Source organism: Arvicanthis niloticus, chromosome 18 (assembly GCF_011762505.2).
Source record: "Arvicanthis niloticus isolate mArvNil1 chromosome 18, mArvNil1.pat.X, whole genome shotgun sequence".
NCBI classification, from domain to species: Eukaryota; Metazoa; Chordata; class Mammalia; order Rodentia; family Muridae; genus Arvicanthis; species Arvicanthis niloticus.
In genome coordinates this window covers 33,092,427-33,110,739 of record NC_047675.1, presented here as the reverse complement: position 1 = coordinate 33,110,739, position 18,313 = coordinate 33,092,427, and the positions used below count along the sequence as shown (strand labels likewise).

Sequence of the window (18,313 nt, the reverse complement as noted above, 5' to 3'; positions counted from 1 at the left end):
GTTTCCTTGAGTCAGACCAAACTGGAATTGTGGTGTCAATGCAAAATAATAATAATGCAAAATAATACTGTCAATGCAAAATAATAATAATAATAAATAAATAATAATAATATATTAGTATATATTATTATTTATATATATTATTATTTATATATTATATATTATTATATATTATTATATATTATTATTATTGTTATTATTATTATTATTATTATTATTACTTAGGACTAGTCAGCTTCTGAGACAAAGTTAGGGCCCTCAAAAAACATAAAGATTTTAGTAAAGATTTATTTTTGGAAGGATGGAGAGAAAGAGTGTGGGGAAAGATGATTGGAATTAGAGGGCAGTTGGGGGTGATATGAAAGTATAGGGCAGAAGAACCCCTAGGATTCTATAAGGGTGACCCTAGCGAGGTCTCCTAGCAATATAGGATTCAGAGCATCTTCTGTAACTGCACAAGGCTTCCAGTGGTAGGACTGGTACACCAATCCAGCCACAAAACTTTCGACCTACAACTTGCCCTGCCCAAAAGGCCAGCAATGTTAAAGGGCAACAGAGATACAGAACTTGTGGGCGTGGCTAACCAAGACTGGTCTAATTTGAGGTCCCAGCCATGGAGGGAGCACATGCCCAACACTGCCTGGATGACCAAGAACCAGAAACTGGAGAGCCCAGGGACCTAGGATAAAAGAAAAAAAAAATCAATAAAATGATTCCTAATGATATTTTGCTATACTCATAGATGGGTGCCTAGTCCAATCATAATTAGAGAGGCGTCTCCCACAGCTGATAGGATCAGAGGCAGAGACCCACAGTCAAACACTAGGCAGAGAGAGAGAGAGAGAGAGAGAGAGAGAGAGAGAGAGAGCTCAAATTGAAAATCCCCACTGGGTCTCTCTCCTTGGAGCTCAGGGAACCCCTAAGAAAAAGGGGAAGAAATTGTAGGAGGCAGAGGGGTTGAGGACATCAGGAAACATGGCCCAAAGAATCAACTAAGCAGGGCTCACAGAGGCTCACAGAGGCCAAAGGGGCAAACATGGAGGCCAGGGGAGAATGTCAGACCCTTTAAAGCTGAGAGCTACCATGTGGATGGTAGGAACTGGACTCATTTCCCCTGGAAGAGCAGCAAGAGCAACTAACCACTAAGTTATCTCTTCAGGCCCACAATAAGAATATGCAAATGCAGGCTTAAGCATGAGAAAGTGACATACTCAGAGGGGAGGAACTCACTTGAGAACATGAGTGTGGCTTTCTCAAAGAGCTGCTGACCCAACATGATGGCTCAGCAGGTTAAGGTACCTGTCACCAAGCCTGGTGACCTGATGACCTGAATTCCATCCACTGGACCCATGATGGAAAGAAAGAATCAAGTTGTTGTGTTCTGACCTCCACATGAATACATGAATGCTGTTGTTTCTCTCTCTCTCTCTCTCTCTCTCTCTCTCTCTCTCTCTCTCTCTCTCTCTCTCTCTCTCTGAGAAGTATACACTCCCAGCACTCTAGAGGCAGAGGCAGGTGGATCTCTGTGAATTCTAGGCCAGCTTGGTCTACCTTGTCTCCAAAAAAAAAGTTTCAGAAAGTTATATACATTCTCAAGTGTGGGTACAGACTTCACATCAGAGAGTCACAGCTGGTTTTTATGTGGTCATATATATGATTTTTGGTGGGGATTAAAGTATCTTTAAAAGATGACAAGGGAATCTATGGAGACCACAGGGCAGCTCTTGAAAGCATCAGACATGATCACAGATAAGACCCCCAGCAGTAGGGTTACATCTGTACTATAAACAAAGATTACTGGGTGTTGTCTGGGGAAAGGCAAGAAAGAGGTTCTACCCAAGGTCAAATACAGTCAGACATCATTGCTCATGCCATATAAGGGGTCTAAATACAGAGGAATATGGAGACTGATTGGCAGGCTTTCCTTCCTTCTTTCTTTTTTTTTAACAGTGAATGTTATTAACTATGCCAGAACTTGTTCTTGCTTTTCAGGCAGGAAGAGGCTTCAATCAGACTCCAGGGAAAGGAATCCTTTTTCCTTCTCATGGTCCCATAATTCCCCTGTCCTATCCTACCTTGAAACTGTGGGTGCAGCTCAATGGCAGAGTGCTTGCTTAGCATGCACAAGGTCCTGGCTTATCCCCACTACTGCAAAAACCAGTAGAACAAAAACTTAAGCCGTCAAGTATTGGTCATTTAAAAACATAAACCCGGAACTCAAAGGAATCCTACTAACAAGCTGGGCTTGGCCACCAGTCCTTAACAGCCACTTAAACAGAGAGGTAATCGTAGAAAATCAGAGGGAGGAACACACATCTGGTGGCCACATTAGGAAGAGCAGACAGAGAGATTGAGAGTCCATCCTCTGGTACTGACATGGGCTTAGATTTAAATAAAGAGTAGTGCTATGCATAGCTAAGTAGCCCAGGTCCAGATCAGGTTCCGCCCAATATTGTCTAGCCTCTAGTTTCTGGAGTCATCAGAACTGTGTGACATCTCTCCCTGGGAAGAGATAAACGCCTATGCCCCTGGTCCCCCAACCCCAGTTAGTTCCAGCTTTGTCCTTTCAGCATGAGATTCTCAGGAAAATTGTTTCAATAATCTGAAGACCATTGTTTCAATAATCTGGTAACAGACAGGAAAGGCACAGGTGTCTTTAGAACATCTACACTCCTATCAGGAAGATTGTGGGTGGGCTGAAAGTTCAAGGCCAGACTGGGCTATCCTGGGCAATTTAGAGAGATTATCTCTGAATAAAAAGTAAAGAGTACTGGGGTGTTCAGAGGTAGGAATGGATGCTTCACATGTGTGAGGCCATAGGACATAACCCCCATACCATGCATCTACATGGGAAAGATGAGAGAGAACACAGCTAGAGGAGTGTCTTGGGTGGTGAGAGAGACTTGATACAGGGTGGGGACCATAGTACCTGATGCAGTCCGGAAGGCAGAGGTCGACCGGGAAGGTACCAATGACTTCAGCCAGAACTGTTTCCCACAGGTACTAGGGCAAGTGGTTTAAAGTCATGTCAAGAGAGCCAAAGTGAGCAGCTGAGGGAAAGACGGGCAATAATTGGCACCCTCTGTATGTGTACACAGCTTGCTTTGGGCTTTTCTTCCCAGTCCTCAGCTGCGGGCAATGTGAGGGGCTCCAGGTGGCCGAACTGGAAGACTCCAGAGGGAAAGGTACTAATCAGAAGAGAAATGGAGAAATGACCACACCTAGCAAGTGGAAAGTGGATGGAGAAGTCTGTCAGTCAGTGCTGAGGGTCCAAGGCTGGATGCCGCAGTCTGCTAGAACAGGGTGCCTGTTACTGACTTCAGATGGCTATTTCAGGCAATAAGACAGGCCATGGGCAACTGTGGAGCAAAAGTATGGGGGAGATGGGGTACTCACTGCACATGAAGTCAGGGGACCAGCAGGCCTTGCTGTGGGTCTGAGGGAGCATCCCTGTGGACACTGGGACAGGAAGGGGCCTTGCAGGGTCTGGAGGATAGGAACACACTTCATTTTGTCACGGCTTCTCAGTTTCCTCCCAAATGTCCTCATCTAGGCACTGATGGTGAAGACAACGTGGTCATCAGATCTGCCCACCCCTCACCTGAACTTCACCTTCCACAATAACCAGGTAGAGTATCATTCCTGCGTTTGGTCACCAGCAAAAGGGCCTCAGGGCAGCTTGTCTATGATGGAATTTACCAGAAGATGCACATGAGCGAATTAATCATCGGTGAGAGCCAAGAGAAAATGGCTCAGTGGTAGAAGACGGCTCAGTGGTTGAGAGCACTGGCTGCTCTTCCAGAAGTCCTGGGTTGGGTGGCCATAGACTGTTGGGTGGAGGTGAGTGTGGGTATGGGTGGGGGCTTTATTTGCTGTTTGGATAGGCACCAGGAGTCAAGCACAAGACACTGTCTACTGGACGAAGCAATCATAGTAACTTACAGAATGAGCTTGTGAGAGAGGTGGGGCAACAACACGATACCACACACCTCAGAAATCGAAAACAGAAGCAAAATTTAAAAGTCCCTGTCATTAGAAAGAGGTGGTGTTATGGCTAAAGGTACCAGAAGGAAATATCACAGACTGAATGTGTGTGCTTTTGTAACAAGGACTCACTATGCATAGCTCTGGTTGGTCTGGAACTCACTGTATGGAACAGGCTGGCCTTGAACTCACAAAGATCTGCCTGCCTCTACCTTCTAAGAGCTAGGATTAGCTTGGTGTGCACCGTCGCATCTGGCTCCAAAGTGGCTTTAGCAACAGAAATGTCATCTTCTCATGGTTCTGGTGAGCATGCGTGTTTCTTTGGCCTCTCTCTGCTGCATTCTCCTGCGGTTTTCCTTTACTCGTATGCACTGGTCAATCAAATCCAAGGCCTCAGAGGACTGTTTTGAAATACCAGAGACTCAGAGGACTCTGGGGGCTTAGAATCTTTATCACTTAGGAGATGCCCAGTGTCTGCATCTTGCCTATCAGCAGCAGGTTTATACAAATAGTCTTGCTGGACGCTGCATCGACTAGCTTCTAACTGGTATCCTCCTTGCCTTCCAGGGCCTGTTTTCCTTCTCTGTTTCAATACCTTCAAAGGAGGGAGATGGTCAGTAATCCCTCCACATCAGCACTTGCCTTTACAGTCTACAGAACAACTGCAAGAACAAGGTCACTTTGACCACTTCAGACACTGACAGGAAAGTTTCCTTTAGCCTCCTTGGGTCCACATTTCTTCATCATACAAGGAGAGAGGCCATATTGGAATAGAGCCCACTCTAAACAATTTATCTAATTTTATTTTTATGTGCATGGGTACAAAGGTTGCCAGATCCCCTGGAACTAAAGTTAGAGACAGTTGTGAGCTGCTATGTGGGTACTAGAAATCAAACCTGGGTCCTCCAGGAGGCACAGCCAGTGAGCGCTCTTAATGACTGAGCCATCTCCCTAGCTCCTTGAGCCTACTCTAAAAGCTTCATTCTGACTTAATCCCCTCCCTGAAGACCTTCCAATTACATTCTGAGACTTAGCATATGAATTTTGAGAGGACACTGCTGGGTCAGTGACAAGTGTGGCCTTGGAGGCCCACAGGCTGTTTGTATTCTTTTGGTTTGGCCTACCTGGTATTCTCTGGTGATTTGCTTTGTTCTCAGAGCCTGTTGTCCAGAGAGCTTTCCAGGACCCAGGAAACACACATCACCTTCAGCACATTCCAAGAAAACTCCGTCCTACATAGCTGCTTCGGAGGCACAGGTGTCACCTCAGGTGACAGCCTGACCTCAGATGGGGAGACACCCTGGGGTATGGAGTCAGGGCTGGGATGGGAAAAAGGACGAGGGGAGAACAGGAGGTAATTTAAGTTTTGGGGGGCTGCCAACACATGTTTAGACTTGAGAACTTTACATTCTTTCTCCCTGGGGCAGATATACTGGACGCTCAGCTCCTTCACCTTCAGCAGAACAGGAATGACTAGAAAGCGCACAGTTAATTCCATTTTCTTCTTCCTCCTCAGAGCTCTCTGTCCTAGATTGGATTCTGCTAGCTCTTGACAGGGTTTCTCTGTGTAGCCCTGGCTGTCCTGGAACTCACTCTATAGACCAGGCTGGCCTCGAACTCAGAAATCCGCCTGCCTCTGCCTCCCAAGTGCTGGGATTAAAGGCGTGCGCCACCACTGCCTGGCGGATTCTGCTAGTTCTAAGAGTGTTTTGGCTTTTATCATAAACCCAAGCTTGGACCAGTGAGCCACCTCAAGTAGCCAATACAACCCACTGAGAGGACGAAAACATCAGTGTCCTAGGATTCATCCTGAGATGAATGCTCTTAACACTTGGCCTGTAATACCAGAGGCAGGCAGATCACCACAAGTTTGAAGTCAACCTGGTCCCCAGAGACCTTGTATCAAACACAACAACAACAGAACAGCTGGGTATGGAGGACAGTGCTGGACGCCTGCCAAGCATCAGTGAGCCCTCCAGGCTGACGTCCAGCACTGTACAAAGCAAGGGCCTAGCTAGGTTAAGTGAAGACAGGGACCAAAGCTAGGTCCATGAGAACAAAAGGCTTAACATACATCTTTATTTATTGATTGAGAATTTTATCAATGAACACTTACTATATTATTTTTAAGACAGGGTCTCACTGTGTAGCGCTAGCAGGTGCAGAACTCACTCTGTAGACCAGGCTTGGCCTCAAACTCAAGAGATCCTCCTGCTTCTGTCACCTGAATGCTAGGATGAATGGCATGGTCTGCTGTGCCTGCCTCCAAACCTAGTTTTGAGAGTGAGGTTGCTGGGGTGGAGAGATGGCTTGGCAGTGAGGGCATGTGCTGCTCTTGCAGAGGACCTGAATCTGTAGCCAGCAGCCACATGATGGCTCCCAGCCACCCACAGCTAAAACCTAAATAAATCAATCAATCCTCTTGTTTTCCAACTGTGCCATTGCTTCTGTGTCCACCTTCACTACTACTGAAACTTCAGATCCCAAGAAAGAGGCAGTGGGGTGTCCTGGGGTAAGGGTGGAGGAGCGGAGTGGTGAACAGGGAAGTGGGAATAGTGGCTTCAGAGGGTCAGATGTAGCCACTCAAAATGCCTTCTGTAGTAAGATAGACATTCCTGAATTTAAGGGTAACAGAGTGCCTGCCAAAACAGGATAATGGAACACAGCTGGGCAGTGGTGGAGCATGCCTTTAATCCCAGCACTTGGGAGGCAGAGGCAGGTGGATTTCTGAGTTCGAGGCCAGCCTGGTCTACAGAGCGAGTTCCAGGACAGTCAGGGCTACACAGAGAAACCCTGTCTCGAAAAACAAACAAAGAAACAAACAAACAAAAGATAATGGGACACTGTGAAAATTACTAATAATTAGGAAAGGTGGTGGAAGGATACAGGTTTTTGAAACATGTATTTCAAGCTTTCAGCTGTTCTCTAGCCTCAGCCTCGACTGGCGAGACTCCAGCCACCATCCCAATTCTCTGACATCTTTGAAACTTTCCTGTAAGTCTGAAACTAGGCCCACATTTTAAAACACAAGAGACAATGTCTAAAAGCAACTTTTTATTTACAATAAAAAGATTACAAAGGCATATATACTTATATATATATATAGTACCCTTAAGTTACAAATTTTCATTGTAATATACAATGCTATATGTCGACGTGCAACCCAAGGGAAGTGTTGTCTAAGCATCTATATTGAGAGAATACACATAAAGCTTTTTAAAAAATAACACATACTGCTCTTTATGTCATGGGTCTTTGATTTGGTAGCCAGAAGACTTGAGAAATTTTAAATAAGACTTGAATGGAGGTCTTATTTAAATAAAGGATTCTAAAAAGAAAAACCAAAACAAAACCAGAAACAACACCAAAACAATCAATTGGTACAAATAGGTTTTTTTGTTGTTGAGGTTTTTGTGTTTGTCTGTTTTGAGGGGCAGTTTCACATGCCTGAGTTAGCTTGGTATTTACTGTGTAACTGTGAATGACTTCTTCCTGCCTCCCACCTTCCAAATGAGTGCTGGGTTTACAGATGTGGCCAGCCACATCTGGTTTTCTATGGTACTGTGGATAGAACTCAGGGCTTCCTGTATTCGAGGCAAGCATCCTTCCAGCTGAGCTAAGCTAGCTTTCTAAGTCATTACACTTAACAAGAACAAGTAGTTCGAGAAAGAATACATATACGTGGGTATTAGCAGAGTGTGCGCAGGAGAAAAATAAAATAGGTTATGCTCTTTAAGACTTCAGATCTGGCACCAAGAAGAAGGACTGTTGGGGCACTGGGGCCTGCATGCTTACCTTGCCCAAACAGACTAGCAATAACACTGCCATCCCGTACCGAGGGAGATCTGAACCCAGTGCCTGGGAGTAAGTGAGGATCTTGGAGACTAGGGTTCCACAGACCTCAGCTTTTCTCTCTCCCTAATCCTACTAATGCAGAAAACAGCAGTGAGGAGATGTGAAAATGCCCACTGTTAATAGGACTCAGCAGAAGGAAAGCCCTTCTTTGGTCCTGAAGGACGAGGTGTGCAGCAGTATTATCTGCTGGTTTTGATAAATATACAGTCCTTAGCACCTGACTTTAAAGGGCAGGTTTAGAGCAAGACACTCAAGGCGTGACCCAGTTCTCACAGGTCACTCTAATACACTTGTCAACAAGGGGAGGGAACCATGCAACTACATCTTCCTGCCATCCCCACCACAGAGAGAGAGAGAGAGAGAGAGAGAGAGAGAGAGAGGTGCTTTCAGGGAATGATTAAACGTGTTTGAAAAGTTGACCTGACAGGCCAATAAAAAGCAAGATACATTGAAAGGAGCTGTCACCACAGGAAAATCCAGCCGACCTGGCTCACTTTCTGTAGGTCTCTGTCCACTGAGTTTGAATGCCAGTGTGCTCCTGAGTAAGTGCAATTGTGCTCATTTTTAGGACTTATTTATGGATTGCATGTCTATGAGTGTTTTGTCTGTATGTACATCTGCACACCAGAAAAGGGCACTGGATCCCATAGGACAACTGTAGAGGGCTGTGGGCTACCATGCGGGTGCTGGAGTCAGGACCTCTGAAAGAGCAGCCAGGTGCTCTAACCACTGAGCCATCCCTTCACATATGGACTCTTGCTAATTTTTCATGCAATTTGGTTGCTTATTAATGGAGAAACAGTCCAGCTCTGATGTGTATAAGGACCTTAAGAAAATAAGATGCAAGCCGGGCGGTGGTGGCACATGCCTTTAATCCCAGCACTTGGGAGGCAGAGGCAGGCGGATTTCTGAGTTTGAGGCCAGCCTGGTCTACAGAGTGAGTTCCAGGACAGCCAGGACTACTGAGAGAAACCCTGTCTCGAAAAACCAAAAAAAAAAAAAAAAAAAAAAAAAAAAAAAAAAAAAAAAAGAAAAGAAAAGAAAAAAGAAAAAAGAAAAAAGAAAAGAAGATGCAGCCAATGCAGCCAGCAGTAGTGTTGCATACCTTTGATCCCAGGGAGACGCTGGCAGATGTCTTGGGAGTTTAAGGCCAGCTTGGTCTATAGAGCTGTTCCAGGACAGTCACAGAAAAATCTGTCTCAAAACAAACAAACAAACAAAAAAACCCCAACCCAACCCAACCCAAAGACAAACAAACAAACAAAACCGCCCTCTCTCCAAAGACGCTTAAATCCTAATTATGGAAATGAACAGGCCAGCAATGTTCAGAAATAAATTTTGCTGCCTATTTAAAAAAATAAAAGAGCTGGAGAAATGGCTTAGTGGTTAAGAGCACTGACTACTCCTCCAGAGGTCCGGAGTTCAATTCCCAGCAACCACATGGTGGCTCACAATGTTCTATAATGGGAATATGAGGCTCTCTTCTGGTGTGTCTGAAGACAGTGACAGTGTACTCACATATATAAAAATGGAGAAAAAAAAAAAAAGAAAGAAAGAAAGAAAGAAAGAGGCTTGAGAGAGGCTTTCCCCCTATTAATCTACTGTTGGCAATAAAGATTAATTTTGCATCTTATGATATATCTTATTGAGGGACCTACAGTATTTTCCTTCCCAAATTAAAGTCTAAGTTTTCATTAAAAAATGACGTATGATGAAGGCTCTAGCTTCCTTAACGTGCTTGGGTGATCGTCCCATGCTGACGTGGGCAAGGCCTGAACATGCCTTCAAACAATCGTTTGCTGGAACAAGCTATGTCCATTGACACTCCGGGAAGAATGTTAGGTGGCTGCTGGAATTAAGAACACAGGCTGCTTTGCCAGAGGACCTGGTCCTGTTCCCAGCACCCACATAGCAGCCCATCACTATCTGTAAGTCCTGTTCCAGGCATCTGGACCCTTCTTCTGACCTCTGCAAGCACTGCACAGATGTAGCACACATCCATGCAGGTAAAACAACTACATACATACAAGAAGAGAAAGAATAGTTACTAAGGAGATGGCTCAGTGTGACTGGGCAACAGAGGGTTGCTAACTGGGTCCATGGAGTGTCTCCCTGCGGCACATCCCACGTACTATGGCTGGGTGCTCTAGCACGAGGGTGGTCAGAGGACAACTTTTGCCAGGCAGTTCTCTGCTTCCACCACGTGGATTCTGGGCACACTGAGTTCAGGCTGTTAACCCTGGCAGCAAGCGCCTTTGCCTGCAGAGACATCTCGCAGGTCCTAGAAGTTTCTTTTTGATCATTCAGTAAGCCTGATGCAGAAGCTTCTATCACAAAATGCTTGTTGAATGAAAAATAGGGATATACCTACCATGAACCATCCTCCAAGTTTCAAATGTTTACATTCCCACAGAACCTTTTGTGTGTCTACAGTCTTCTGTGGCTTCAGAAGGGTGATGGAGCCACGAGGACCTGAGAGTACAGCCATGACTGGGATGAACCCGTCACAACAAGGCATGGAGGTGAAGTCAGCGCAAGGCTGAGGCGAGAAGTCTACCAGGGTTCCCGTCCTGTAATGGAGTAAGGGAACATCTATTCTAGGGTTTAACTGCGCGAAGCTTTTGTTTGTGTTTGCTTTAAACCAATGTGTCTTGAAATATGGTAGATTTAGAAATATGCATCTAAACAATTGGGCAAAGAATAATTTGCAAATGGCATATTTATATATTAAATTCACACAAAAATTTCTTGAGCTGAGTCTTATGCATGACCCCAGGCTGACCTCAAACTTTCTACAAAGCTGAGGATGACTTTGAACTCCCCATTTCCCTTGCCTCACAGACCTCCCAAGGGCTGGACTGCACTTCACAAACCATGACTGGAAAGATGGCGCAGTGGTTAGAGCACTGGCTGCACCTGCAGAGGACCTGGGCTTTAGTTCCCAGCACCTACATTTGTCACATAACCCTCTCTGATGTCAGTTCCAGGGGATCTGAAGCCTCCCTCTTGCTTCCTCAGACACCAGGTGTGCAAATGATGCATGTGTAGGCAAATGCTTACATGCATAAAACAAAAATAAACCTCAGAAAATGCTTTGATCCAGTCACACAAAGTGGGATGGAAAAACAGAGGTGGCAGAAATGAAGTTCAAGCTGACATTTCAAAGCTGGTGCCCGGCTGTGATCCTTGGCACTTAGTTAGAGGCAGGAGATCAGCAGTTAGAAGCTGGTCTACCTTATATAAGAGTACGTCTAAAAACCAAGAAGAAAACCAAAATCTTTCATTCTGAAATCAAAGGGGCTAGGAATTTATGAATATATAGCTTAATGGTACTGACTGTATGCTTAGCGTACCCAAGGCTCTGGGTCAATTTCAATGCCTAAGATTAAAAAAGAAAGAACTTGTGTTCTTATGAGTTAATATAACAACCATTTTCTTTTTCCTACTTGTCTTGGCCACTGCTAGAAAGAGTGAAGAAAATAATGTATTCCCTGTGGCTAGTTGTTGTTTCTGAACCCCGAACTGAAATTCTCACCTTTGACCAACTTGTGTCACTGATTAGCTGGACATGGGTTTCTGTCTCTTTTTAGTGGTGTTCCAGAGGATTCCAGGGCCTTATACATGCTCTGCTACTGAGCTAACCTCAAGGCCATCTCATATTTTCAAAAAAAAAAAACAGGTTTCAGAGCAGCTGCTTAGGCAGTCAATCCTAGCGCGACTAAATTCCTCTTCCATCACTATGGTGTGGCACAACTGTGTCAACTGAATACGCACAATCCTGACATCCAGCAGGATTTCTACCCATGATTACACTCTTAGTGACTATCTAGACAGTGGAAGAAGGAGCTTAAAGATGGTCAGTGTGGACTGCATCAGCTTGTGAGGATTGTATGTAGAGTCAAGATCATTCTAGATTACTAAGTAATTAAAACAAGGGTGTGGATTCAACTAAAGTTTGCATGCTCTCCCATTGCTCTGTTGTACTGAGACAGGATCAGATGTAACCCAGCTGGCCTTGGACTGAGTACACAGCTCATCTGAATTCTTTGCCTGCAGCTCCCAAGCACTAGAATTTTGTTGTTGTTCTGAGACAGAGTCTTGCTGCGTAGTCCTTGTGCCTGACAAACCTGGAGTAACTTCCAAAGTAAACTCAGACGAACGCTGTAGTGCTACCTATTAAAATCTGTCCAGAGCAATGTGCTTTTAAGACCTAAATGACCTGGCATTTGACCCTCTCATTAGAGATCACAAGTTTCTTCCTTCCTTCCTTCCTTCCTTCCTTCCTTCCTTCCTTCCTTCCTTCCTTGCTTCCTTGCTTCCTTGCTTCCTTGCTTCCTTGCTTCCTGCCTCCCTCCCTCCATTTCTTCCTTTCCTGGGAGATCTGATCTCCAGTCCTCATGATAGAGCAGCAAGCCCTCTTAACCACTGACCCAACATTCTAAGGAGCCAGTTCATTCTTGGACCTAGAGCTGCCAGCAGCCATGTGGGAATGGAAGCAGAATATTTGCACATTTAAATATCGTGTACAATCAATAGCTTGAACCAGTGAGAATAATAAAATAGGGTCCAGGTAGGTGTCCAAGAAAACATACAAAAGAACAGGAAGTACTGGAGTCTCCCACTCTCCCCGGCTCACTTCTTTGGCAGGCAGGGTTTTTAAGGAAGTTGCATAGCAGCTTTGGCGGTGATTTGCATTAAAACACAGGGGTAGATTCTTCCACGGTTTTGAAAACAAATTCACATGCATTTAAACTAGAAGACTTTGAGTTTCTTATAAAATTTTAAGAAATCGGTAATTTTCCCCACAGATTTTGTTTATCAAAACCACTCATAGTAAAACTTTTCTTTTCTAGGGGTGAGGGGTACTTGTGTTCAAATTCTGAATAGCCTAATTTTTTGTGGGGGGTGCTAACAGATAATTTCTTGTTTTGAAAGAATACATTTTGGTTTATCAGCTAAGTGCATTTATTCAGCTGAACAAAGCTTTGCTACTGTTCTGTCCAGGAGAAAAAGTTAGGAAAACAAACAAATCAGTAACAATGTGAGCTATTTGTTGGTTAGAGAGATTGTTCTATATATAAAAAATAAATAATTCAATCTCTCTTACCATGCAAATAATTTCCAGTAACAAACTTTAAGAGTTCAGACAAAAATAAAAGACAAAAACCCACCAGGCACTATCAGACTTACCCTAGTCTAAAAAGTGCTAAACATGGCTTCAAAATAGGCAGATGGCATTTAAAGTAACACTTCTGATTGCCCATACGTGTCCCAGTATTTAACCTGAAACTGTCTATAAGTTGGTGACTTTAGTTATAATTATTAATAAATATGGCATATACACACGAGCATTCCTTTATATAAAATATTTGATACCAATTTCTAGGCAAGGCCTGTTGACAACATCAGCTTCCTTTAGTCCTCTTTCTTATGGGGAGGAGAGTTCTCATCATAAGGGGTGGCCTGGGTCTGTGTGGAATGCAAAGATGCCTAGAAAGTGGTCCATCTTAACAGGAAGTGCTCTGCAGTTTCCTGCCCACTTGACACCGGGAACCCACAACAGCCCCAACATTGCTCAAGATGAAAAAGAAAAGACAATATAGCTGACTCTATAAGAGAGGTGAATTATCAATGATACCCATTTTTAGTTATTTTTTTTAAAATATTTTGCTATATTTTGGCATTTGAGTACAAAACTGATAATATAGGTTTGTAGCAAGGCGTTCCACACTCACAAAAAGCATTCCACTTGTGGTCTGAAAAATTCCTAATGACCACCTGCCTGGGGACGGGGGTTGGCTGCTACAGCTTCTGGAACAAGCAGCTTAGGACCTTGCTCTTGGGGCTGCTAATGACAAAGAAATCACCCATAAGCCTTCAATTTACAAGACTCAAATGGCAGTATTAAAAACCCTGTGGGCCACCATCCTCAGCCAGAACATGTGCACACCTTACCTGGCTGTCAGCACACCCGCTTATAGCTCTTCTAAGAACAGGGTGGCAGAAGTGCCTTCCTGGTGGTCCCGCCTTTCACAGCCCTAGCTCAGTGAGGCAGGAGCTGGAGCACTCTGCTTTCTGTGCTCAGAGCTGGGACATTTCTTTTGTTTCCTTTGAGCTGAATAAGTATCATGGATGGAAGCAATCTCAGGGTTATGACTTTCTCCCCAGCTCTGGATCCTGTTAGTCTGACTGCAGAACAGGAGGCCTGACTCACAGACAGTGGAGGACAGTGGGGTGACACCTCTGCTTGGGCATTTGCTCTTTCCTCTGGCTACCCTGTCAAACAAAGCAGCTCAGGTTCTGCGCAGACACTCGTGTTTTCTTTCCTTTCGTCCTCTACCCCATTTGAAGTGTCATATCCTTGTGTAGCACTCCAGAGAAATCTAGAAAATGAGAGCTGTTTCTAGACATGTTTTCAGAGAGGTTAGAAAACTCTAAGTTGATATTTCCTTTTTGTTCAGATTCAGGGGCTGTGCAAATCTTGATATTTTATGTAGAGAATGTTTCAAACACTTTTAGATGTCTCTCTCCCTTCCAACTGAGGAGATCTTCCAGTCACACTCACATTGAATCATGGCAACACTTGGCCTTGCTGAGCAAAATGCAGGTGACTACCATGCTCTCTCTCGTCATCTTGCCCACCCAGGGTATGTTAGGAAGCCAATGTTAAACCTTGAGCTGGAGGTGACTTGTCCTTACTTTGGAGCCACAAAAGACCAGTGCCAGGATCTCTCCTGGCCTCACAGTGCCCTGTGCCACTCGATATGGCATCTGTGCTGCAAAGCTAACTTGACCCACAAAATCACCACTGAAAGACGCCATTAATGAACTGGCTTCAAGGATGACCCCTGGAAGCTGGGGGGATCCGGGGAATGGCAGTGAGACCTAGTCATCCAAACCGTCCCTAATAAAGCTTCACTGACACTAACCAAAGGCACATTTGGTAAGCAGTAAGAAATGGCTTGGCTTAAAGTGAGGATCTTTCAAAATAAACTGTAGACCATCCCCTGGCTCCTACCAAATACAAACTCAATATAAACTAAAGAAAGCAAAACTCCTCTTTAAGAGCAGCAGTTTCCAACTTGCTTTTCAACTTGGACACCACAAAAAGGGGAGCAAAGGCAAAGACAACCAGACTGTGCAAGTTCTGAGTCCTAAAGGCAGCACTTATGGGTGGCAGAGCTGGTGCTACAGGTGGGGAGGGTGGGGCAGGGTGGGCCAGCGAGAGCCAGGGTAGGTGGAGGATAACTCTCAAGGATTTCCAAGGTGAAGACAGTGACACCACGGTGCAGTGGCCTGTGTGGGATCTGCCTGAGGGGCGGCAGCTGCACACTAGCACCTGGGGAGCGACAATTATCCTCTGAAGAGCTCAAGGCTATGTCCCAATGATTCCTACAGAGACAAAGGGAGAATCCCTTTTCACTATTTGTTTCTGTCGGAAGAGAAACCCAAAGAGCCAGGCTTCATACCAGGAAATAAACCTAATTACTCAGAGGTCACATTATGAAATAAGACGACAAGTCAACAGCTTTGATGCGGAGCTTGTTACAGTTCGAGAACTTCGGACCAAGGCTGTGTGGGAAAGGTCGGCCCTTCCTAAAACCCTGTTGTGGTCCAGCAGTGGTCTGCAGGTCCTCAGGAAGGCACTGTGATGGAGGGAGCAGGGCTTCTGTTTGTGCTTCTCTGTTGTTGCTTTTTTATATTCTCATCTTGTGAGGTGGAAATACTTCCTGTGACAGTCAACGCTTTCTTCGCTGCTGCTGCTCACACAAGCAGTCCCATGCGGGTGACTTTGGCAGATAAGAACGTGTGCAATACAAATACAATCGGCTTTGGACAAGAATGCAGGTCCATAGTCTGTGGGAAAGAGACATGAGTCGTGACTGTAACACTCTCCTTTCCTTTCTTTCATGTACATTTAGTGTTTGTCCTATATATGTCTGTGTGAGGGAGTCACATCCACAAGAACCTGAGTTACAGGCAGTTGTGATCTGCCATGTCTGTGCTGAACTGAACCCAGGTCCTCTGGAAGAGCAGCCAGTGCTCTCAACTGCTAAGCCATCTCTCCAGCCCTATACACACTTTATAAACAATGGTATTAAATACATTTAGATGTGATGCCTCACTTTTGTTTTATTTTTATTTTGTTTTAAAAAGGCAATCTTATATAGCCCAGGCAAACCTAGAGCTTATCCATACCTGTGGATAACCTTGAATTCCTGATCCGCCCACCGGGATCTTCAAGTGCTGAGATTATGGGGAGGCACCAGCATGCCCAGATTTATGTGGTACATGGGATCAAACACAGGGCTTTGTGCATGCTGGGCAAGCAGTCTAGGAACTGAGCTGTATTTGTAATTATTTATTTATGTCTGGTGTGTGTGTCTACATGAGTACCAGCACACACATCAAAGGACAGCTTATAGAAGCTGGTTCTCTCCTGGAGAATCCACCATAGATCATGAGCTGTGGTGATGGCCTTTACCTGCCGAGCCTTTGCTATGGCTCTCTTCAAGTGCTTTTGTGAGACAGGGTCTCTCACTGGCCTAGAACTTGCCACAAAAGCCAGGCTGGATGCTCAACAAGGCCCAGGCATGTATGTCCTGGCCTCCCCGATGCTGGGGTTACACACGTGTGCTACACAGCCAGCTTTTTCAAGGTAGATTTTTCGGGGGAGGGGATTAAACTCATGTCTTCATACATGTAGAGCAAATATTTTACTATCTCCCAGTTAGTTCTCAGACAAAACTTAAAAACTAATGGAATGTCAAATGCCGGGCCATAACTTTCTCCATAGGAGGTAAAACACAGTGAAAGGCTGGGCTGGATGCAGCTCAGAGGTAAAGCACATGCCCAGCCTTCAATCAGCACAGTAAAGGAAGGCAAGCAAGAAGCAAAGCAGAAGCCACGTGAGAGACAGGACGCTCGTGCAGACACATCCCCATCACCGTGCTCGCAGTTTCAGACCCATTCTCACCAGTTCTCCCTCAGGGCCACCAAAATCCAAATAAAGATTTCTGATTCCATCATCAGCAGACATCTTCAGCCGTTCAAAGGGGTATCGATACAATATGCTGCTGGTGCCTCCGTTGTCTCTGGTGATAGTGAACCCATGTTCGTAGTGGACGGTGAATCTGACCTCTTGGCCACTTAAGGTGCAGCCTGTCAAAGACAAGAAAAACTCAGATAGAATAAAGATCATATTTGAGTTATCAAGTAGAAAAGGATTATTCTGGTTTCAAGCAAGAAAAACAACCTTTTCTTGAGAATATATGAGGCCTAAGCTGCTTAAAGTTTTCTAAAATAAAATTTTTAAAAGATTTATTATTCTGCACTTACTTTGACAGCATGAATACTAAAATTGGGATAAATCAGGGAAGATTAACATGCTCCCATGCAAGGATGACATGGAAATTCATGAAACAGTGGATTTATATTGTACACAGGCCCGTTGTTATTTTTATTTAGAGACAGTGTCCAATGTGCCCCAAGTTGGTATGTAATTACGTACTGCTCCTGATCTTCCTGCTTACCTATTTCAAGTGGTAGGATTATAAACATGGGCTACACAAGCCAGGCCAAGTTTTCTTTGTGACACAAGATCTTCCCGTGTAGCCTTGGGTATCCTGGAACTGGATACAGAGACCAGGTTGACCTGCACTCAGAGACCCACCTGTCTCTGCCTCTGGAATGCAGGGGTTAAAGGCATGCGGCACCACCCCTGGTATCGTTTTTAATTATATGTGTATATATCTGTGTGGAGTATGTGCATGTGCATGCAGTGTCCAAGAAGACCCGGGTGCTGCTGCTGGAGCTGAAGTTACAGTTGACTGTGAGTTACCTGATGTGGGTACTGGGAATCAAACTCAAGTCCTCTGCAAGAGTAGGTACATGTTCTGTTCTGAACAATTGAGCACAGGCTCCACCCCCTAAGATTACTTTGGCCCAAGTCAGCATCTTAACTGAGGTGAGGTAGGCTACAGCCTAACTCTTCTTGACTTCCATTCAACTGGATATCAATTGTATGCAGTGAGGTGGAGGCAAAGGGGCATTCTCTAATCTCAAAGACTTTATACATATCTAACTGTATGAAATAGACTATATAAAACACAATGACACACACTCAAAACTGAGCTGAAGCTGAAGTCAGAAAAAGGTTTCTAGGATAGGAATTCAGATAAACCCCAAAGAAAAGATCAACTATCCGGGAGGGGGTAGTGCACGCCTTTAATCCCAGTGCTTGGGAGGCAGATGTGAGCCTGGACTTCAGAGCCTGGGCAAGAGGAAGGAGCAAGGGCAGAGAGCCCTTCAGAGTTGTAACACGCTTTGGTTTGGGATCTGGGAAGGAGATAATGTCTATTAGAAGTTTATGCTCAGTAAGTCATGAGGTGGCTGTTGTTCAAACAATACAACTGGGGCTGGGGATGCCGCCCAGTGTAGTGTGCTCACCTAGCAGGAAAGAGGCTTTAATCCC

The 18,313-nt window shown here is 44.8% G+C and overlaps 1 protein-coding gene and 1 non-coding gene across 2 annotated transcripts in view; one reads left to right on the top strand and one right to left on the bottom strand.

Moving 5' to 3' along the window:
* Positions 1-15,342: 15,342 nt before the first annotated feature.
* Positions 15,343-18,313, bottom strand: part of Sntb2 (syntrophin beta 2) — an 80,202-nt gene continuing 77,231 nt past the window's right edge. Inside the window, exons 6-7 of the mRNA XM_034522839.2 lie at positions 16,817-17,001; positions 15,343-15,696 (exon numbers count right to left, since the gene is read on the bottom strand). Of these exons, the coding sequence (XP_034378730.1) occupies positions 15,604-15,696; positions 16,817-17,001 (278 nt within the window). The 3' untranslated portion in view covers positions 15,343-15,603. The remainder of the gene's footprint in view (positions 15,697-16,816; positions 17,002-18,313) is intronic.
* Positions 17,175-17,276, top strand: LOC117723549 (U6 spliceosomal RNA). Its single transcript, XR_004608662.1, has one exon. It is a non-coding gene; the product is annotated as a U6 spliceosomal RNA (small nuclear RNA).